General features: G+C 34.2%; 2 protein-coding genes, 1 long non-coding RNA gene and 1 pseudogene across 5 annotated transcripts; 3 read left to right on the plus strand and 1 right to left on the minus strand.

The window, feature by feature from the left end:
* Window positions 1-564: 564 nt before the first annotated feature.
* Window positions 565-4,821, plus strand: LOC143587985 (uncharacterized). The gene is made up of 3 exons (XR_013145005.1): window positions 565-800; window positions 1,228-1,697; window positions 4,636-4,821. It is a non-coding gene; the product is annotated as an uncharacterized LOC143587985 (long non-coding RNA).
* A 4,674-nt stretch (window positions 4,822-9,495) lies between these two features.
* LOC143587984 (G-type lectin S-receptor-like serine/threonine-protein kinase SD1-1) lies at window positions 9,496-11,540 on the plus strand. Its single transcript, XM_077069118.1, has 3 exons — window positions 9,496-9,804; window positions 9,878-10,028; window positions 11,007-11,540. Exons 1-3 carry the CDS (start codon window positions 9,716-9,718, stop codon window positions 11,310-11,312), a joined length of 546 nt encoding a protein of 181 aa, XP_076925233.1. The 5' UTR covers window positions 9,496-9,715; the 3' UTR covers window positions 11,313-11,540.
* A 3,421-nt stretch (window positions 11,541-14,961) lies between these two features.
* LOC143587986 (putative ripening-related protein 1) lies at window positions 14,962-15,267 on the plus strand. The gene has a single exon (XM_077069119.1). The coding sequence runs from the start codon at window positions 14,962-14,964 to the stop codon at window positions 15,265-15,267; it is 306 nt and encodes a 101-aa protein (XP_076925234.1).
* A 3,496-nt stretch (window positions 15,268-18,763) lies between these two features.
* On the minus strand, window positions 18,764-21,219 carry LOC143587987 (probably inactive leucine-rich repeat receptor-like protein kinase At5g48380 pseudogene; annotated as a pseudogene). 2 transcript variants are annotated; one of them, XR_013145007.1, is made up of 2 exons: window positions 20,993-21,219; window positions 18,764-19,487 (listed from the first exon to the last, which is right to left on the minus strand). The product of XR_013145007.1 is annotated as a probably inactive leucine-rich repeat receptor-like protein kinase At5g48380 pseudogene, transcript variant X2 (transcript). The 2 variants fall into 2 exon arrangements; XR_013145006.1 differs by having other exon boundaries at window positions 18,764-19,508.
* Between the last annotated feature and the right edge of the window lie 2,633 nt (window positions 21,220-23,852).

The raw sequence follows: 23,852 nt of genomic DNA on the forward strand, positions 1-23,852 counted from the left end.
CTTTTAGTGTTATGATGCCACGGTAAGGATGGATGCGGCATAGCGCTTCGCTTCCGGTTCTTCGGAAGAATCAAGTTCTCCAACGTAATGCAATTAACGATATTCTATTAAATCCTAGACTACTTGGCAACCCCTTGTAGCTAGGTGGCGCTAACGTAATTCTATTAGCGATTGCCAATTTATCCAAGTTGTTGCTTTTATTTATTGTTTTGTATACAAGTTTTGTGGCTTTTTACTACTGTATATTCATATGCTCAAACTTATAAATTGCTCACCAACCTTTGTGTTGACAAACTTTATTTTATGAAATGTTACAAGTTTGACTTTTGTTGACTCGAGGACTTGATGAAAACGTTACTAAGACCATTAGGGTATTAGTAAAACGAATAATATGATTGTTACTTGTATTCAAATTGTTTGTGTGAACGAGATGTGTTGATTATTGGTTTATGAAATAAATGAGTTGATTAAATATTGTCACTTTAAATAGTGTCTTGTGTATTTGTCCAATCACGTTGCACCCCGGCATGTTCCGCCACCTTTGGTCGGGGTATGACAGGAAGGCTTCAACAAGTTTTCAAATTTGAAGTTACCCGACACTCGGGAGTCATGGTATAACCTGACCATGACCCTTGTAGAGTGTGAGAGTATGTGTAAAAGAAATTGTTCATGTACTGCTTACGCAAATTCGAATATATATGGGAGTGGTTGCATACTATGGTTTGGTGGCCTAATTGATATCAGAACATTCGCGGAAGGCGGGGACACTATTTATATACGATTGTCAGCTTCTCAGTTAGGTATTTCGAAAACAATGGCTTTATTTCCTTTGCTATTTTTAGTACATATTTGGTTGATGTTACCAAGTTAATTATAGGGACACTCTAGTTTGCATATCATGAAAATGTTTTTTTAGAGCCAAGGGTCTCAAAAGGATCGAGTAGCCTCTCGATTACTGAGTAAATTTGTTTGTTTGCAATATTCATAATTAATGGTCTAAGGGGCTGTTTGGTTCATTCAGATCTGAATGAGCCTCTGTCCCATTCAGCAACAACAACAAGTCTGAATGATTTAGACATATTTTTAACCATTCAGATGTTTTTCTGTTTGGAACCAAACAGTCTGAAGTCTGAATGAATCAGATGTTTACATCTGAATGGTTCCATTCAGATGTAAACAAACAGCCCCTAAATGTTAATATAATTAAGACATTACGTTTTGGCACAGACTCGACAGATTACAGTAGAAGGTCAAATGCAATGATAAGTGCACGGAGAAGAGTAACAGTTATTGTCCCCATCGCAATTGTGGTTTTTGTCATACTAGTTTCAATGTGCTTATTTTATCGCTTGTATATGAAGAAGCAACAACATCAAGGTATGTATTTCTCTACTATACAGGAGTTCACTCTAATATATATGTATTGATGTTTCGAAGAAAGTGTTTCTAATCAATCAACCAACTTGGATTCCTACTTCATAGTCACCACATGTTCCTATTTACAACTAATTGGATGATGTTTAGAAGCTATCTCTTTCACGGGGACAGGCGGAAATGAAACGCAACATGATATGGAAAATAGAAGTGATGATAAATTAGAGCTACCAATATTTGGCTTATCTACAATACATAGAGCTACCAACAACTTTTCAATGAACAACAAGCTTGGAGAGGGCGGTTTTGGACCTGTTTACAAGGTACTATATTATTCCATTGCCAATTCTTTGTAGTGAATGCGGTATGCATGTGTTACTATAAGATGATTTGTACCTTAAGTGAAGAATATATGCAGTCAAATATTGTTGCAACATGATTCTGTAACACAGATCTGTGTTACTGTGAGAACAAGTTGCACATTAATTATTTATTTGTTTTTGTTATTTGGTCAAATTAAACATTATAACTATGAACAATATTATACTTTGGTAAAAGACATTCTGATCTATTGACCATTGGCATATAATAACAAAGTGAATGGCTTAATCTACGGGATACATAATACAATCACAATAAATGTGAAATACAAAATAATAGATTCCATAGTTGTGAAGAAGACTAATTCAAATTAGTTTGAAATATTATTTCTTGATTTATGTTCATTCCTTAATAACTTCATACTCAAATTATTATGGGCCAGAGGCCATGTAGTCTGTTTATGGGCCAATGAGTGCCGTCCCCGAAAAACGTTACAAATTTTGGGGCAGGGCTGGCCAAACCATTTTAGAGGTCTAAAGCAACTTGAAAAACTGGGGACTTTTTTCGAGTATTATTGTTATCAACAAGCTTTTTATTCCGTTAAATAATAGATAAAAATAAACTTTAATAGCATAATTTATGTGTAATGCAAGTGTAAAAGTAATAATATTCAACCTTTGATTATTGCACGCCTAGTATACAAGTCTGAAGTAAATATTCATAATAATAAAAAGGTTAAGATATACATATATAAATTTATAATATAATTAGTGGATATCAAACACAAATAAATTCATATATAACTAAAAAGAACATTTTAATGGATATGTATATCAAACAAATAGATTAATAAAAAAAGACTGAAAACATTTTAATAGAAAAAAAAAAAGGTTTACCACAGACAAATAGTATAAAAGGAAAAAGAAAAAGAAAAAAAAAAGAAAGAAAATTAGTGGCTAATAATTATCTTTCCCATTTCACCATATGTTCTTATATAGTTTCACTATAACTTTACAAACTAATTGTAAACCTTGAAAATACTTGTTAACCAGCTCTCCAACTTTTCTTCTTCTGCTCTGATCAGTCTCTCAACCTCTCAACAACAAACCCAGGTTATACAAGCTTTCAAAATATGGAGGCCTTCTTAAATTAGAGACCTTAAACCCTAACTTCATTTAATTATATGTAGGGATGGCAAAAAAAAACCAAACCCGATGGGGAAAACCGAAACCCGCCCCGAACGGGGCGGGTTCGGGGACACTTAATCGGGGACGGGTCCGGGTTCGGGGTTTCCCCGTTTAAGTTAATCGGGTTCGGGCGGGTATGGTATAGCCTGTACCCGCCCCGTATACCCGCCCCGTATACCCGTTTAAAACCCGTTTAATTAAATATAATTTTTATATTTATATATAATATATTATTTATTATTTATTTTCCCAATAAGGCTGCCTAACCCATTTTCCCGTATACCCGTTGTTTATAGGAGCTTGTATATAGGTTGTTTCAAGATTATGAAAGTTACAGTCAAGGAACTTCACGGGATGATGGTGTGAGATCAAGTCAAAACAATGCGGGGGGTGGAAGATTTTTCAACGAATACTTCACATTCGTTGAAGAGGATAATCATTCGGGTATGACTTATTATTTACATTAATTTAACTTTATTCATTAATTGTATTAACTTTATTTATATATTAGGTGTCACAACGGAGCTTGATTTGTATCTACAAGAGAAAGTTTGGATAAAAGAAACTGAGATTGACCTTTTAGCTTGGTGGAAAACAAATGGTGTCAAGTACCCAAGGTTGCAAAAGATTGCTCGAGATATATTGGCGATTCCAATATCTACCGTTGCTTCCGAGTCCGCTTTTAGTACAAGTGGTAGATTGGTAAGTCCACATCGTAGCCGTCTTCATCCAAAAACATTGGAAGCGTTAATGTGCGCCCAAAGTTGGTTGTTGAATGAAATCAAAGGTAAACAAACATTTTATTTTTTATTTTTAACTTAGCTACTATATAAACTTTTGACTTTTGTGATATGAATATAGCAACTTGTTCAGAAGAATCCGAGGCATATTGCCAAACTATTGAATATGATTGTGACGATGGTATTGAGGTAATACATATATATATGGTTTATCGTTTACATTTTAATATGGTTTAACATTGATTCTTATATAGTTTCCAATTAATATGTTAATGTTTGATTATCATAGCAATCCGGCGTGACAAGTGTTTGAATGGTTGAATGGGTGCGGTATGGACGTGTAAGAAGGATCAATCATGAAGTTAATTTCCGTTGTGATGGGAGAAATAAACATTTTTATGTATTAATAATGTCTTTTGTATGTGTAATGTGTTTGGATATTGAACTTTTTGTGTATTAATATTGTATTGTAATTTTGTATCATTTTCTTACAATCGGGTTTTAAACGGTGAACCCGACGGTTAAATGGGGATCCCCACGGGGAATTTAGCCCGTTTAAAATCCATTTATGCTAGACGGGTTCCCCGAATACCCGCGGTTTTCCCCGAATCCCCGATGGGGATTCCCCGTTTAGTCCCCGCGGGTTTTTAGACGGTTTTGGTAATGGGTTTTATAAACCGGGGCGGGTATCGGATTGGCATTCCCCGCCCCGAAACCGCCCCGTTGCCATCCCTAATTATATGGTAGAGCCGGCAGTGGCTGCATGCAAGAAAATAGTTGGATTTTAAGTATGGATTTTTTTTATTTTCTTTAAGCAATTAAATTTTTAAATAAGTTTATTGGGTTATGGTTTGGATTGTGCAAATTCTTTTATAAGAATTGACTTAAATGAATTGGATAATTGAGTGTAAATATTAAGAATAGATTTTTTTTTCAAAGCTTGAAAATTATTGTTTAAAAATATATAGAAGGCTTTTGCTACCATATAGTTATATTTAAAAGTTACGTCTCAGGGTGTACTCGAAGACAGACAAGAAATAGCAGTGAAACGGCTAGCAAGGACATCCACTCAAGGACTTTAGGAGTTCAAGAATGAGGTCATCTCGATATCTAAACTACAACATCGGAATTTGATTAAGCTCTTGGGTTGTTGCATAGATAGAGCTGAAAAGATGTTGATTTATGAATACATGCCAAACAAAAGCCTTGATTTCTTCGTATCTAACTATCTATATAGTTGTCTACCATAAAATTGAAAGTGTCGCTCTCACATCGCTTCCCACCATCTCTAAAGCCACCAAATTGCTTGATTTCTGTATAGAGGTCTCTCATTGATTTAGCCCGGGTGTGACCCGTTTAACCCTCACGGGTTATATCACCTTCAGATCGTCTTTACACATTCCATCCTCATAAAACCTTAATTAATAGCCATCGTCATCTCCTGTCACCATAAATCTTTAAGCAACCTTCATCATCCCACCCCCTTTGACCCAGACGATATATTCTACTACCATCGCAAACCCTAAACTAATTTTTGACTGATTCCTCTTCCATCCTCTGAGGTTCGCTTTGAAGAACATATTTCAGGTAATAATAGTTAAATCAATAGTAAGTCTTCTGTGCGATTCACGATTACAAATCAGTCACGATTTGGCTAAGCGATAAATGTTATGTGCTTATTTTAGATCCATATTTTATTTATTTATTTTTTCGTTTTGTAAGCCTGCTATTATTAATTATTTTATGGATTGTGTATAATGTGTGATTTGGTTTAAATTACCCAAGGTGTGAATCTTTCTACAACAATCCATTGTTTCAAATAGTTTTCGATTTAATAATTTGATTAGAGGTTGGTATGATTTTTTCAAAATGGTGGAATAATTCTTTGTAACCATATTCCAAGCCGAACAAGGATTCCAACATTAATCGAAATCAACGGCGGTGTACCCTACCTACCGGTGAGGATTCCGGCAGTACCTGCGCCTTCAGCTGTGTAAGTTTCATTCAAATTTAATATAATATACTTTTCTTCATAAATTTCGTTAATACATCTATAAATTATATGTGTTGTAATCATTTGATTAGTTATGGCAATAAGGTTTCTCCATATACTTGGTATATCAGTGGTTTTTACTCTTTTGAGTTTTGTTTTTTTATGTATTTAACATTTTAACTTGACATTTGATATTTTATTTTTTGCAGGTTCGATCTCATAAGCCTGAAGAGCGAGCTTAGTGAGGATATTCCAAAAGGTAGTTATAAAAGAATTAAAGCTACTCACAATTAAACCTTTTATGATCATTCTAGCTATAGCACACTTCATTCATGATGCAGCCATGAATCTCAGTAAACCAGAAGAAATAGTTCTAGATAATAACCTTGCACATGAATCCCGTGAACACATAAATTTGGTAAGTAAAATTGTGTGCCTTATGATCTTTTAAGCTTTTCATTTATTATTTATTAAGGCTAATAATTCTAAATTATCTTTCTCTATTTTTTTTTTCATTGGTTAGCGGTGAGAACGATTCAAGGTATCAAGGACCATGATGGTGGAAATATTCACTACATAAACTTTTTAGTAACTTGAGTACATGTCATAACAGCCAGGTATTTCTTAGTGAAGTAGAATAATCAAATTTCTTGGAATGCTTTTCTCATATAAATGTACAAACAGGTAGCATTTCACAAGTTTAAAGGGGTTAGTTTGGTACGGGTCAGGTCGTTGTCACATGGAACACATTTTTTTATATAATCAAGTATGTCAAAAGGATCACCACTAAAACTGGTAGGTTATTTATATACGAACAGGTGGTATTTTCCGTATTGAAACAAATTACTTTGGTACGGGTCCGGTTGTTATGACTTGGAACATTTTTAGCATAAATAAGTATCATGTCAAATGTGATGACGAAAAGCAATATGAGAAAAAGATGTAGGGAGAAAGAGAGAGATTTCATTAGTTAAGATGTGTATTACAATGATATACAATAAGCACATATTTCATTAATGATGTCATAAGGAGTGAAGAAAGAAGATTGAGATTGGTACTTCTCATTGTTTCATATTTTACTCTTAGGTTTCATCTTTTTTTTTTTTTTTTTGTATTTCTTAATAATGGTGGTTTAGTATATGATTCCATGATTTGTTTCCAATCTGTGGATTACTTATGTTTTATGGTTGTTTAGATGGTACAATCGATCTTTTTAGATGTCCCAATGGTAGCCAAAGGAGACCACTTTATTGGGCCATGACAGAAGAGTGTGTAAACCTATGTATATGAGTTACCAATGTGCTAGAGAAATTGAATGTGATATATATCAACGCCCCTAAAACTTGAAACATGCCAGAGAAATTGAATGTGATATATATCAACGCCCCTAAAACTTGCAACAATGAGTGTGATATATATTATTTGTTGTTTGATGAGGGGCAGCTAGGGAATTTATGTAATCTTTTTATAGGTTAGAGTTTTGAGTTTTTGGAGCTTTACAACTAGGGGTAGTTTGAAAATTTTGACTGCTTGGTTTGATTTTAAAGTGCACATTCACAGTTTGACTTACACTTAGTCAAACTGCAGTTTAGGTTTGATTTGCTGATATGGGTGTACCAAATTTTGGTTGCAGGTTTAGTGAGAATTAGAAGGGATCACATTTTATTTCGAGTTTAGTTATTTTTATTCATTTTGTTAACGATGTAAAGAATCTGGATTTGTCTGTCTTTTACCGGTAACATGTCAAATTACAACTTGGCTTTTGTTGATAATACATTTAATGCAATTAACGTGTCCCACCGCAATGCACGAGCGCTCCTAATCTGGCATAAGAGGTCTTTAGTAAGAAAGCACTGGTTAACTATATGTTTTACCCAATGAGAGTGCATAGATGACGTATGTAGCTTCTTTTTTATGTTCACTATAAGAATTTACTTTGCTACCCCTGTGTCGTGCTTCTGATTCCACTGAAACTGGTCGACTTAGATTCCTTGCATCTCGGGAGGGCAAGGTCTTTCGTTCATATGATTATTTCATTATCTTTCGTTAACTTGATTTTCTTTATTACTTATTTATTTATATATTAATAATTTTTGTTTATGATGAATATGTTGACTGGATTGTTGCAAACCAAATAAGTCTTCTTGAAGTCATGGAACTATGGAAGCTTTCCCGTCAGCCCGATTTCCACTCGGGGTTTTTTATGCTACTATTACTCCACCTTTGCAGCCTCGATACTAATCTCTTTCATATTCATGTTCTCCAAAGTAAGTAAATTAATAAATTTTCAATCTATATGGTAAAAAGATTACACAATAATTTCATGTGGTTAATGAATTATAATTACAGGATTTACAGGATGTCACCCAACAGGATTCATATTACTTGTGCATTAGCTTACTAGAAAACTCTCGCATGCCTTATCCACAAAGGAATTTGTTTAACCTGAATGAAGGTATGTCAAAACTATTGTAAAATTATGAAATTTTTATTAAAATATTAATCTATTGAGTAGTTGCCATGCTTTTGGCCACTCTCTTCCTGTAGCCCCATCACAATCTCAACCTACAAATAGTATTTACAAAAAAACATATGAAAAAACATAATTATATAAGTATAAGTTGCAGGATGTTGATTTGGGAAAATGGGTTTTGTAGAGGTAGAGTCAAAAAAAATAAAAATATGGTGTTTATCCAAATGAGATTTGTTTTTATATAAAAGCTGCTCGTAGTTTTTTTCAATCTTCATACATATTATTCTTGAATGAACTCAAAAATGCGAACGGGAACAATAAAAGATGAGGTCAAAAGTGGGATGTTGATCAATGACGTAGTTAAAAAGAGACCGGTGATGTGGGGATTTCAAGCTGAAACAGATTAGATCGACCATATCAACTTGAGGGAATTATACCTAATCTTAATGTTATGGTGAACAAGAATCTGATTCTTTGAATGAGTATGATAAGTTTATTATTTATTAAATTTTGTTAAATTATTAAAATATTATTTTCAAGTACCTGTGTAATGGGAGGAATATTACACCACTTACTCAAATCTTGTCAAACTAACAACGCCACGTAGCCACTCTATAATTAATTGATGCACCGACTTAGCATTCGACCGGCAAAAACAACAAACATTAGGCCCGTTAAGAATATTAGGTACTCGGTAATTTGTACATGATAGCTCTCCAGCAGCTTTCAATCGCAACTACAAGCCCACCTGAACCTGCTACAAGCCACACCGTATATATTAAAACTCTAGCCCAACTCTAAAGTCTAAATGTAGCCTATCTCGATTCAACGCATAACTTCAGCTCAACTCTAATCCTAGCCCATGTCGGCCCAAAACATTAGAACCATGCAATTATATATATTTTGAATAAATATAGCAAATTCTTTACAATAAATTAAAATTAAAAAATAATGTATTCACAGTAATGGAAAAGACACATGTAAACAAACCACGCGTACGCTCAAATAACAAAATGTTAGGTTACATTAATTGATAAACACATTATAGCCATTTGAGGTGATTCATTAAAAATCATATAGGTTCCGTATCAACAAACAACTTAATACAAACGTAACTAACACAACCCATATAACATACTTTATACTTTTATGTAAACGAAGCTGAAAATTTATATGTTAAACAATAAAATGTTGGGCCACATTAGCCTCTAGACCCACGAGATTCCATTTTAGATATAAAACAAACTATAGTTTAACTACAACTAATAAATATAACATATTTTATATGTTTATGTAGCATTTAATTTTAATACTTAAACGCGTCATACATGAAAAATATATATCCAAAATAACTAAAATAAATCTAAAAGTAACCCGCGTAACACGCGGGCTAAAAACTAGTTTGGTAAATAGAAGGATCAAATTAACATAGAAAATTATCAAATAAACAAAGTAAATTAAATTCAAACTATTCACAGATAAATCTCAAAGTGAACTTCTTTATTGGCCTACACGTCACCACATAATCATAGGAATTGCTCGTGGACTTCTATATCTTCACCAGGATTCTCGGCTCAGAATTATACATAGAGATCTCAAAGTCAGCAATATTTTGCTTGATGCAAATATGAACCCGAAGATCTCAGATTTTGGCTTGGCTAGAACTTTTGGAGGAAATCAGATTGAGGCAAACACAAAGAAAGTGGTTGGCACATAGTGAGATTTATTTACCGTAACCTAATTCCAAATTCTTTTGTTTAATGTCTTAAATTAACTTGATTCTGTATAGCGGCTACATGGCGCCGGAATATGCAGGAGGTGGTATCTTCTCAATAAAATCAGACGTATATAGCTTTGGCGTATTATTGTTGGAAATCGTGTGTGGGGAGAAAAACAGAACGTCAGCTCACAAAGAACAATGGAACAACCTTGTTGGACATGTAAGTTTTAGCCTTATTATTTTATGGAAAATGTATAATATGGTAAAACCTAAAAGCTTTGTTCGTTTAAATAAGTATATTTGTTTTCACCTAGTGGCAACAAATCACCACTAATATGTTGCAGCTATTGTCTCATTGCTACTGCCACCTAGTTGCCGTTGACGTGTAATGTAGTTAATGATTAATTTGCATGAGAGTTTGTTATTAATCAAATTGAACTCGAAAGTGCATTAAAAAACAATCATGTTCTCATTAAAATTGGTATTACATTACATAAATTCTACAAACACGAGATAGAAACAAATGGCCAAAGCTTTAAATAAACACTACATAATTGCTACGTAAAATTAAACGAGATAGAAATGAGCGGCCTGAGCTTGATGGAGGCGAACGATAGTCCCTACGGTGGTGGTTCACTGGCTCGAGTAAGGTGGTAGTTCACGCTAAGGTGGTGTCGTGGTGGAACACTAGTTGGAGCTACGATAGTGTTTGATGTTATGGGATGACTAAACAACAGGCTGTGTGTTGGTTAATCAAAGAGGTGATGAAAACAACCAATAATGTTGAAACCATTGAATCATTTTTCATCAAGGTGAAGAAGAGGATAATACATGGTGAGGATTAATTTGTTGAGGATGAAGAAGAGCAGTTAGCAATAGCAGCCCATGGATCATATTTTTATCAAAGGTAAGGAACAACCCTCACCTTGTAGCGGCACACGAATCAGGTTTTACTAGCGACGTCAATAGCGGCGATAAGGAGCACTAGCCATTAATACCTTGATTTCTTGTATTGGAATTAGAAAAGTTTTACCAAGAACCTTTCGAACATTACCTAAAAGTGAAAATTTTTTGATATATTGTGCCTAATTAGATTTAGTTACCTAAATAGATATGAGATTATAGTTGCTTACTCTTTTAATGCAATTTGTCCATTGACATAACAAAACATACAGCTAATGTTCATTGTCCTTGACAGGCATGGGAACTCCATAGTGAAGGTAGATCTTTACAGTTAGTCGCTAAGTGTCTAGGAGAATCAATCAATGCATCTCAGGTTCTACGGTCAATCCATGTTGGCTTGTTGTGTGTTCAGCGCCACCCTGAAGATAGACCAACCATGAGTAATGTGATCATGATGTTGGAAAGTGAAGGTCCGTTGCCTTCACCCAGTGAACCAGGATTCTACGTTGGACACACAAAGCAAGATAATACTCAATCCTCAAGCTCGTATGGAACAAGTTCCAGCAATGTACTAAGCATTACAACATTGAGTGGTAGATAAAGTGAAAGTTTTGTTAGCAGGAGTAATTCAAATCTATTGTTATTGGTTTCCTTTTTATCATATTAAGAATAAATAAGATATCAGTCATTAATAAGACCAAGTCTGTAGTTGTAATTTGATTTTATTGTATTTCTAGTTTGTTACAGTTGAGTTTTTTTCATTATTTTAACGTTGTAATTGAGGCTGCATAAGCCATAGATGTTTATCAAATAAATCATCAGCTTTTAATTCCCTATCTTGCTATTTCATTTATCTATTATTTGTTCTCATTCATTATGCATAAAACCCTAATCCCTAAATAAAACATAAATTGTGCGTTGACGTCCCATGAGCTTTTCATGGCAGTTTGAATGGCCTAACAAAACTAATGAATAAAACAACTGAGTTTGACAGTCCATGAGCGTTACATGACATTTTAACTGTCCCAACTAATTAATGAATTAACAATGAAATGAAGTTTGTCGGCCCGATGAGCGTTACATGGCGTTTTAACCAACCAAACTAAATAACGAACAAACGAGAGAAATATGAGTAGTTGAAGCATCCCGTGAACCACCACGTATGATGAACTCCAACAAAAACGTAAAACAAAGTGAGAAATGGATAATAGGAGTGCCTATGGGTTCCAAGGATTTTTCACCCAACTAACCATTTAAATAACGAAACACAACAGTCGGGAAAACCAAATTTAGCCACAAACCACCGTGAATTCGGTTTAAAAAGACAACCTAAGGTGTCGATCGTATGACAGTTGTGTTCCCTCTTTGGCCTATAAGCTTGAGTACTGTGGCCAGGTTATCCTCTAGGTAAGAAATAGCGTCTTACCTTGGGTTCTCAGAATCGGTTTTCCAAGGCCCAACTCACAGTACTCTCCCCCTTCCAGTTACTACGGGAACTTGTCACACTACTTAGCCTTAAGGTGTAGAGTAAAAACAAAAGTAAGGAATTCTTAAAGAATTTCCCAAAAATAAAAGTCAATCTAATTTACGAAAAGTTTTCTTTGAATGTTGAGGCATAGCCTCGGAGTTGTGTGAGTGTGTGCACAACAATATAATAACAAATAATCATTAAATAATTATCTAAGTAAGCTGTAAACAATTTACTTGAACACATAAAGCAGACAGATAAGCACGTGTGGGGCTCCTAAGCATGTTACCAAGGCACCACTAACGACCTATTTTAAACCTGGCTTTGATACCAATCTGTCACACCCTAACCTACAGCAAAAATGTCGGGGCGTGAACTGATTGTCCACAGCTCTCGAGGTACTATCATGCAATATTTGAAATTTCAATATCTATTTAATAAATTCAATACAATATCCCAACAAAAACAAATGGTGCATCAAACAACCATAAATAATAAAAACATAAATCTCGTTAAATTTCTCTAACTTTATTCCTTAAGTGATCTTCACACTTAAGTTAGGATGGCAAACCCCTCTAACTTTCATTGGACGTGGACATGGTATGATATTAGCGTAGTAAGGACTTTGGACATTATATGCGTCGTAGTTGGAATGAGTTAGCGTAGGTAAGAACTGTGTACCTTATACATGCTAAGGATGTAATATGTTAGCGTATATAAGGACCATGGACCTTACACGTGTTATAGATTATAGACATCGGCGTAGATAAGGACTGTGGACTTTGTACATGATGTGAATGTAGTGTAGTAGCATATGAGAGGACTGTGAACCTTGTACGTGCTACGGTATTTGTGCCAACATAGGAAAGGAATGTGGACCTTATACATGCTGTAAATGTAATGTGGAAGCATAGGGGAGGACTGCCAATATCGTACATGCAATGGTGTATGCATCAGCATAGGTAAGGACAACGGACCTTGTACGCACTTTAGTTGTATGTGTCAGCATAGGTAAGGACGGTGGATCTTGTACTTGCTGTTAATGTATGTTGGTATAGGGAAGGGTCATGGACCTTGTACGTACCATGAATGGTGAACACAGGTAGGGACTTTGTATTTTATGCGTCTTCACGAACTTGATTATAGGTATAGACGACGGACTATGAACATACTCTTTGTTGGTTAAGGTAAGTGTTGAACGTGAAGTTGCTAAGTATGTATTGTTTGAATGTTAATAAAATTTGTATAAATATATAAATTTAGAACATGTGACCAATGGTATGTGTATCTTCATATACAAATATGTATGAACGTATAAGTATGACATGTTTCATGTTAGAAGAAAAAGTCACTCAGCGTAGTGGACTTTTAATATGCATGCATGTGTTAATAGTAGCTGGCAAGCTTGAGATACACGAGGTCATTAGAAGAATGGTTGGCACGAAAAATAGAAGTTATGAAGTATTAAGTTAGAGTGTTGTTATAAAATGTAGAAAATGTTTGAGATGTTGTTTGTAAGAATATCCCGTAAAATTTTTAATAAACTCTGAATTTTAAGTTGTATTTATGAGTAAATTCAATATTAAAGTAGGGTGTCCGGATTTGAGACCTTAAAAATGATTACTATTTATGATAACATAGCAACCAAAAAAGGACAAATCATTTTAAAAGATGTTTCTTGTATGTAAGACCGTGGGTTGTTGCTGAAGCTAGGCTCCGAATTCATCCAATAATATTGGGTCATGTAGTGCTAACTAGATGCTAATTGGACACTCGCTGAAGTGTTGATGCCACCTGAGCCTGTTGCGGTCCAGGCGAACGGTGGCTTCAACAATTTATCTGATTTATTTATTTATTTTTCTTCTAAATTTGGAAACTACTAACTAAAATTACATTAAAATAAAAATATTTACAAATAATACTAGTCTAGTACAATATCATCGGGACGTCTAGCTCACAAATGCTAGACCAAATCATGATGAAGGTTTCTGTGGACCTCACGGTTCTTGAGATATAAGACGTTTTGGAGTTTTTCATCATCGGTGATTGTCGATTCGGGTCGTGAGACCTCACCTTGGTAGTTTTGACAAATAGCCATACCTTGGTCCTCAAGAACCATGTTATGTAGAATTATACAAGTGTAAACGACATCAATTATTTTCTCCCTTGACCAAAACCGTAGTGGCCTTGAAAATCAAATGAATTTTTTTCTTTATAACTCTAAAAGCTCTTTCAATATCTTTACGTGTCAATCCTTGCTTCTTCTTAAAGTACTTCTGTTTAACTTCAACATTAGATGCATAAATAAGCTTGAACAAGCGTCGACAATTCGTTGTAAATCCATTCAACCAGGTATTAGCACATTGTCATGATATTTAATTATTGCTAGCAAATTAATTATCCTCTATGTAAAAAATAATAAAGTTTATTACCTTGTTTACGTCTTTTACATTGAATAAATATTCTTCGTAATAAACAGATTCTTGATTTTAACTTTTGGTTTTCAAATTGAGATTCTTTTTCTATTGATACAAACAAATATATTTACCAAAATTGCATTGTTGCATTGACATTGTAATTTTAACCTTTTAACCACACAGCACAAGACAACCAAATTGCTATAAATTCAACACCCTTCATCTTAATTTCTTCTAACCTAAACTATCCTGGCATATCAAAACATAAAAAAACTAGCATGAGGCGATCTAGGATTATCTTCGCCGTTCTATTTTCTAGCTTATTTATATCATACATCCATGCTTTAAGTAATAGGAAGGCAACTATGACCATCAACAGCTTCGAGAAGGGCGGGGATGGCAGGGGACCATCTGAGTGTGATGAGAAGTATCATTCAGACAACACACTCATTGTGGCATTGTCCACCCGTTGGTACAATCACGGAAGATGTCATAAGTTCATCAATATACATTACAAAGACAGACATGTAAAAGCTAAGGTGGTTGACGAGTGTGACTCGAATAGAGGATGCAAAAATAATATTGTGGATGCATCCAAAGCCGTTTGGAAGGCCCTTCATGTTCCTAAAAGTGAATGGGGTGAAACCAAGGTTACTTGGTCGGATGCATGATCATACTTTAATTCATATGATTAAAGTGTCACGAGCATAATTATGAAATCCTACCGAATAAAGTGACCGACATTAATAAAAAAGACTCAATAAGCGGCCTAGTCTTGCTAAAGTTTCCGGCTAGATAGTCGTAGCTTTTTGCTCGATTGCGCCTAATCCTGCTATTAGTATTTCAATTTCTTGAAAGTTGTATGTGTGATGATGATGTATAATATATATTATAACTTTTAATCTCACTTAAAATAGAACAATAACTTTGCTTTGATACAATATCTCTATATCTATCACGAATTCTGAAGATGAATCTTGTTTTTAAAGACATTCCTCTATGATTTTCAACTTTCATATTACAAAATATGACCAATAGTGATCAATACGAAGCTAAATCATGTGGAGAATGAGATCCTTTATCATTAGTTGTTACGACTTTTGCATGTGCTCTTCAAAATTCTTGATGGGTGTATGCAACACACCCGTTCTAGTTTCATACTGCTAATTCAGCATGTCACATTAGATTTTAAACCAACATATAAACACCTATTTTCTCCTCCGGTGGTTATTACATGTCCTTGTTTCAAACCACCAATCATTACATATTTTTCTCTTTATTTAATCTGTATCGATGTGAGTAGGGCCTACTTTTAACTGTGTGTATCTCTTTTGCTCACAAACTAATGGTGTTAAGATGATACCACTCCAATAGGGAAGTGGTTTGTAACTTATGTTTTTAAATCCAAAGTTGTCATGTTGGCATCATTGGAGATGCTCTCACCGCTAACTTCGGGGTTCATCTTTCATCGCTCCGTCTTCTCCTAGTCACATATTTGGGCTTCAGAAAGAGGACGCATACGAATTATTGAAAGTTAATCTTGAAACGGTTAATCAAGAAAGTTGAAGGGGCTAAGTGAAAGAATTTAAGTAACTTTATTTTGGTATATTTATTTAGTATGATAAGAATAAACTAGTTATTTAGTTTCATAGAATGAGTTGTCTAGTTTTGCAAGTTGTTAGTTTAGTATAAATAGATGGTTAAGTTTATGTAATTTGTAAGAGTCAATAATTATAATAAAACAGAAAGAGTCGATCTTGGTTGAGATCAAAGTATTGTGTTCTTGGGCCTGATTTCCAACAATTGGTATCAAAGCTTAGCGTTGGCGGTTTTGAGAGTAGTTTTTCGAAAATGGGAGCAGCCCCTCGCGGGGTTGCAATGGTGTGAAACCGGCAGTAGTGATTACCGGCTGTAAAGAAGGTATTTGGGATGAATTTGTGGTCGAATATATCAAGTGGTGTTCATGTTTGGTGAATGATTAATTTGTAATGTTAATCGGCAAAGTCAATAGGAATTAATTTTCGTGGAGGTCCAAAGTTTGTGGAAAAAGTCCACAGGAGGTTTTTAATACTTTTGGATAGGGTACAACAGTTGTGTTGGCGAGGTGTTGAAGACTTGATGGTATAGGCAACAAAGATGATTAATCATGTTCAGTGTTTGAAAAACTTCTTAGTCGTGAATAAAAAACGGCGGGTGTCACTTATTCTGGCAGGTAACAGACCAACGTGCTTGGTTGCGGTAGAGACATGATCAGCAGGGGCTAAAGGGGTTTTGTTTAGCAACCAAGAAGACATATAGCGGTGGCTTGTCATGTTGGCGATCGATAGCAATAGGTGCAGATCGATAAGAGGAGGTTTATTTGTTGGGTTCAACCTGGTTTTTTTTATCGTGTTTTAATGTGTCGGACACTCTTTCTAGCCAAGAAGGAAAATCGTAGCGAGGAGTTCGTTTTTATGGCGGAAAAACCAACGGACGTGTCGCGGAAGAAATGAAAGAGTGGGGAGCTAAGGAATTCGTTTGATGACCGAAAAGACGGAATATAGGGGTGCGGACCCGTTAGCTGCGGTGCGGGGTGAGAAGAGAGATAGCGAAGGGTATATCAAAGAAGGAAGCGGGTTGTTTTGTGGAGATAAAGTCCCCACTTGGATTTGAATTAATAAAGCAAGAAGAAAGTAAGGTTGGTCACGATTTTTGTGATTATTGAGAAAGGAGCGTCAAGAAGGTGATCTTAGTTTGTGATCACGAAAGAGAAAAAAAAGAAGCCATGTAGCAGGGTTTTCCCGACGAGTATACACATAAAGAAGGTCGAGTAGGTAATCAAGAATGCTTTTCTTGATGAAATTAAAAGGAGATAGAAAGTAGAAGGTAATCAAGAACTCGATTATTGAAAGAAGGTAGCAGTCAAGTGTCAAATCTTGAAGAAAGAAAAATCTGATCAGCAAGTAGGTCAGTCAGATCAGCAAGTAGGTCTGTAGCAAGAAAACCTGATTAGCAAGTGGGCCAGGTTCAAGAAAAACCGGTTAGCAAGAAGGCCGGAAACTGATTAGCAAGTTGGTCAGTATAATGTTCAGCAAGAAAACTGGTTAGCAAGTTGGCAAGAGCAAGTTCGGAATAAGTAATCTGATTCTATAATCAGAAGCAAGGGCAAGAAACCCAGTTCGGGTGTTAGCAAGAACAAAATTAAATTCGCAAGAATTTAATCAAGAGAAAGAAACTTGTTTTTCGAGTTAAAGCAAGATCGTTAGCAAGAAAGAAAGAACAAAATAAGAAACCTCAAAGCAAGAAAGTTTAGCAAGAATTCATCAAAAGAAACAAGGAAGAAAGAATGATAAGAATGAGCAAGAAGGGAAGAGAACGTATCGGTTTCAAGATTAAGGGGGAATATTGAAAGTTAATCTTGAAACGGTTAATCAAGAAAGTTGAAGGGGCTAAGTGAAAGAATTTAAGTAACTTTATTTTGGCACGTTTATTTAGTATGATAAGAATAAACTAGTTATTTAGTTTCCTAGAATGAGTTGTCTTGTTTTGCAAGTTGTTAGTTTAGTATAAATAGATGGTTAAGTTTATGTAATTTGTAAGAGTCAATAATTATAATAAAACAGAAAGAGTCGATCTTGGTTGAGATCTAAGTATTGTGTTTTTGGGCCTGATTTCCAACACGAATCACCCATCCATACGCCTTAGCGACAGCTACTCCCGATTGAAGCCACCATCGATGAAACACTAGTTTTCATCTCCACCTCCTAAGAAGACTTTGAAAGGGGAATATATATTGCACTTGACATAGTGATGCTGAAAGTTTTGAATTTAGGTGATACAAATTAGTCTGAATTTTGCTTATTTCTGACAAAACCATGTAGTTATTGCTTGCAATTTGATGAATTTGGATATAATTGTAAATTTGTGTAGGTTTATTAATATGAGTCTATTTCAATCAATTTCATTATATCTAATTATCTACAACCATATCATTACCATCTTCACCTTAATTATTTCTCTCAGTCTTCATTTTGCCCTTTTCCAGGCAATCAAGATTCAAGTTACAAACCTTAAAACATAAGCTTCAATTTAAATGCAAACTTTTTATTGATTTAAAACAAGAAAATGAGAGGAAACATCAAAAGGCAACCCCTTTTATATATATATATATATATATATATATATATATATATATATATATAAAAAATCTAAGCACACTTGGGCAATTTGTCTCCACCACATAATCCAGGATTCCCAGCATAGTTAACTTTGGTATCCGAAGCATTTCTAAAACTCGGAACTTGACCGGTCAAACGGTTATTAGCAACACTAAACTCCTTAATCCGACGAAGCTGGCCTAATTCTAACGGAATCTGGCCCGTAAACTGGTTGTTATCGAGCCTAATCACATTAAGAAACACGCACTTTGAAATGCTCACTGGGATCTTGCCCGATAAGTTGTTTGACGAAAGATCAAGAGTCGTTGCAAACGGAATATAATCCGAGATGTTTTTCGGTAAAGGCCCGTCAAGTTTGTTGCTTGAAAGGTCCAGGCCCGTTAACGAGGTGCAGTCTTTGAGCCCGAGTGGAAACCGACCCTTTAAACCCATGTCGGAAAGAAGAATATTTAGAACTCTAGATTCGTCCGGATGCCAGCATTCGATGCCCACGAACCGGCATATGAAGCCTTCCGTGTTGTTACTGAAATCCCATGAAGAAAGCAGATTTTCGGGATCTTGAAATGAATATTTAATGGATCTTAAGCAGTCAATGTCACTTTGGACCGCGTTACTGTAAGTAGTGGATATTAGTATCCAAACACATACAAACATTAACGTTCGCGTATTGAGCATTGTCATCGTTTGTACGCGAGCCATTGTGCGTAAGGATTTAAGCTTTAGGTACAAGAAACCTTCAGTTTCAAGAAAGAAACCTGAAAAGATAGCAAATAATCAAAATCAAGTAGCATACTAACTAATAAACAAACGTGTCAAGTAAAATCTCACTCATATGCTCCCACTGACATCCCCAGCTCCAATTTTTTTTTTTTAATTCCTTCTTTTGCCATACTAAGTGTCGTAAACCAAATAAATCAGATAACAGAAATTATTAAGTATGGCTTAGAGAATCAAAATCAAGTTATCTGCAATAACAAAGGCGTGTGCGATATGCACACAAGTTTGAAGTTGTAATATGACTTTTAATGGTGTTAAAGACCTGATTAAGAACCAAAACTGCATGAAACTTTCAAGAATCCATCATAGGAGAAAACTCATAGTTGTCAATAGCTAATAGCGGTCAATAGCGACAACCTACCTATACGCTACGTAGTGATGGCAATGAAATAGTGAGCGCTATTTGATGTTTAGCGATATGATATTATTATTAGAAATATTTTTAAATGTTTTACATTGAAGTTCTCCACCAAAATAGCGATTATAATCAATAAATTCCAACAAAATAGCTTAGCAACGAGCAAAGGTATGCTCGGTTCGGTTTGTAAATGAACCGCTCTGCTCGGTTCGGTTTGTAAACGAGCCAAGCGCCGAGCAAAGGTATGCTCGGTTCGGTTTGGTTCGGCTCGAATATTTTTAATTTAATTCATGTATAATTATATAAGAACAAATATATAAATATATAGACAACACACATAAAATATAAGTATACAATTTTCTAAACGCTTTTAAATTTTTTCTATCCCGTCAATTTTATAGTTTCATTAGTTCGATTCAAGTTTTCAGAATACTAAAAGTTTGTTTACATATTCATTATATCTCAATGCAAACTTCTTTCTCCTAAAAATTTACAAACTATAATCTTTTTTTTTCTAAAAAGTACAGTACTAATTTATTTACAAAATATATTATTTACCGCCTTCAGACTTATTTCTTATTTAAAATTTTAAAGTGAAAAAGAGATAAATAATGCTCGAAAATCGGTCGACGTTTGATAAAAAAAAGGCTTGATTCAATTTTGGCTCGATTCGAATTTCAGTCGTTCGGTTTGGTTGTAAACGAGCAAGCATTTGCTCGGTTGGGCTCTGCTCGTATAATAATAAAAAAGCGGATTGTCGCTGTTTCATGCTATTTGGTCGCTAGAAACCACTTGGCGCTAACTGCCGCTACGCTATTTGCTATAGCGGTCACTATTGACAAGTGACAACTATGTATGCGCTTGCTTCTGTTTTAACCATATTATTATTCCCGTGAGAGTGGCTTAAAAGGTGGATTATTTCAGAACAAAAAGGCCAATAACTCATTATCAAAATAAAATCCCAAAAATCAGAAGCCTAATTTTTAACCAAAACCCAAATTTCCTGCAAAATTAGCACATACCCAGAAGCCAAAACATGATCAAGAAGTGAAATAATAGAAAACCCAGATCAAAGGTTGAGAAAAATGAAGGTCTTACACTTACAGTGTGAGATTGGAGATGTTTGGAATGGATGAGAACAGAGGAGTTGGGTTAAATGGGTGCAAAAGTAAAGAAATTGTTTGCAATCGGGTCAAAGACGCAAGCAAAAGCCATCAAGTTTCAACCGACGACTTATTATTTAATGGGTACGCTTTGACTTGACTTGACTTGCAGTTGCATGACTTGTTTGAACTTTGAAGTGGATGACTTATGGGGAATTTTAGATTTTTTTTTCTTTTAAATTTCTTTTACTAAACTAGCTTTACTAAGATTTTGGATGAAATCATTTTAAACGACTCAAAACGAAGCAACATTTCATATAAAAACAATAGCTACAGCTACGTGGCAGAGTCGAGCCAGGGGCATTCTTTGATCGAGCGTCATCTTGGATGACAGCAAGTGGGTGGTGCCCCCTTTGAACCCCCATGATCTGGAGGCTTCGCCCTATACAACCTTAGAGGTTATTTGGTATCAACCTCGGTATGAGGTTGAAGGGGGATGTCTCCATACATGTAACTTGTATCAAGAGTTATCATGATTTCTAATTTGGTCTCCAGATAAATCCATTACCCAAAAATAACTTGATGCCCTTAAAGCATTAAAAGTATTTACACGTGACTAATGGAGTTTTTCTTACCTACATTTAACTATTAACGCGATCAAAAGTTGTATCAAATTAATAAAAAGCATAAAACAAAATCAATATGTATAAACTACAAATGATTACTATTTATAATTTGAATAGCAGATGATCTCGAGCGATGTGGCGGGGGAGTTGATACACGTAAACCCGTACGTCACAATTGGGGTGTTAATAAAATATAAAGTTTATAAAGTTTGCTCTAGTAAACATCCGTGCGCATTACGTCGGGAGCGAGCATTTATATACGTAAACATGCGCGCCACGATGAGGACATTAATAATTCATCATGTTATAATGTTTGTCCCTGTGTTACCGCAACTCGGTTTTGAATAAAGTTTACATTGAAACATAGGCATAAGTAAATTTGAAAAATAAATCTAATATATGTCGAGACATCTAACTAAAAATTAATTATAAACATAGAATAATAAAATATTGAAGTCAAGAAAATAAGCTTCTAAATGCATAGACTATTTCATTGACTTGCAAATACTCACATAACTACCTTGGATACATGTTCAAATCTTATTGATTTATCCCATAAATAATAATTTTTGTGAGATAACTACTACTTGGTTTTTAATATTATATATATATATATATATATATATATATATATATATATATATATATAATATATAGCAACCAAAAAAGATAAATCATTTTAATTGATGTTTGTTGTATCTTAGAGGGGTCGTGTCACCCCCCGACCAAAGGCGGCGGAACATGCCGGGGTGCAACGTGATTGGACAAATACACAAGACACTATTTAAAGTGACAATATTTAATCAGCTCATTCATTTCATAAATCAATAATCAACACATCTCGTTCACACAAACAAATTGAATACAAGTAACATTTACATTGTTCGTTTTACTAATACCCTAATGGTCTTGGTAACGTTTTTCGTCAAGTCCTCGAGTCAACAAAAGTCAAACCTGTAACATTTCATAAAATAAAGTTTGTCAACACAAAGGTTGGTGAGCAATTCATAAGTTTGAGCAACAATAGTATATAGTAAGAAAAGCCACAAAACTTGTATACGAAACGATAAATAAAAGCAACAATATGGATAATATGAGATCGCTAACACATTAGCGACACCTGCCATAAGAGAATACCAGATGGTTCAGGATTTTTATATGAGATCATTAATAAGAATACATTAACGGCACCGTCTATAAATAGATTCGGATTTCATGAGGTCGTTAATAAGAATACATTAATGGCACCGTGCTATAAGAGAATACCAGATAGTTCACCGATTTATGAATCAACCTTCCAAAAGCGGTAAACACATAAGCATATAAGCATGTAAGCATAGAACACCAAATCGAGCAATTATTTAAGTTAAGTATACAATCGCGTTTATGGGTTTAAGATTCAATTAAATAAAGCATTTAGTTTGATAAGTATGAAATATCAACCCAAAACGAAAGATGGAAAACGGGGTATAAAAGTACTCACATCGATTGACGAATCGAGAACAAATAAATGATCGAAATATAGAAAGTCTGTGAACGAAACGAACGAATCCGACTTCAAAGCTAATGGAAAACGAATAAATAAAATATATTAATGAACTCGAAGTTTAGTTGAAATTACATTTGAAACATTGGACAAGAAGGTTCAGTTGTTAATCAGATTACAAGTTAATTTGTTAACGATTAGGGACTCATACCTAATTGATAATTTAAAATAAAATAATATTATTTTATTGGGCTTTTAAATAAGTAAACCAATATTAAATAGAAACAAGACGGGTTTAATTCAAGAGTTCGGTTTTTTAAAAATGAATAGATAATAAAGCTTATAATGATGTTATAAATAATAAAGATAGTAATGATAATAATGACTTTATAAATAAGTTATATATATATATAAGATAATAGTGATAATAATAATAACAATACTTATTATTAATAATACTAATATTAATAGTTATAGAATAAAAATTTTGGTATTAATTAAAGTGTTGTTGATAAAAATGATAATAATAGTAAATAATATTGACAATAATAATGATGTCATACTCGATGTGGATTCGATTTCTAAACAAGTTCACAAAATAAATATAATAATATTATTACTAATAATAAATGATAAAAATATAATTTTAATAAATAATAATAATATGATCTTTAATAATAATATTAACAACTTTAATATTTATAATAATAATGATAATAACAATAACATTAACAATAATAATAATAATA

The sequence above is a fragment of the Bidens hawaiensis genome, unplaced genomic scaffold (genome assembly GCF_021521415.1).
Source record: "Bidens hawaiensis isolate Kalapana, Puna unplaced genomic scaffold, B.hawaiensis_p1.1 tig00035942_1, whole genome shotgun sequence".
In the NCBI taxonomy this organism is placed as follows: domain Eukaryota; kingdom Viridiplantae; phylum Streptophyta; class Magnoliopsida; order Asterales; family Asteraceae; genus Bidens; species Bidens hawaiensis.

What these genes read in the sequence shown, in the direction of transcription:
- LOC143587984 (XM_077069118.1), top strand. Translation starts at nt 9,716, where the DNA reads ATGAACCCGAAGATCTCAGATTTTGGCTTGGCTAGAACTTTTGGAGGA. An exon ending in AAGAAAGTGGTTGGCACATA is followed by an intron (nt 9,805 to 9,877) that starts GTGAGATTTATT and finishes GATTCTGTATAG; the next exon opens with CGGCTACATGGCGCCGGAAT. An exon ending in GGAACAACCTTGTTGGACAT is followed by an intron (nt 10,029 to 11,006) that starts GTAAGTTTTAGC and finishes TGTCCTTGACAG; the next exon opens with GCATGGGAACTCCATAGTGA.
- LOC143587986 (XM_077069119.1), top strand. Translation starts at nt 14,962, where the DNA reads ATGACCATCAACAGCTTCGAGAAGGGCGGGGATGGCAGGGGACCATCT.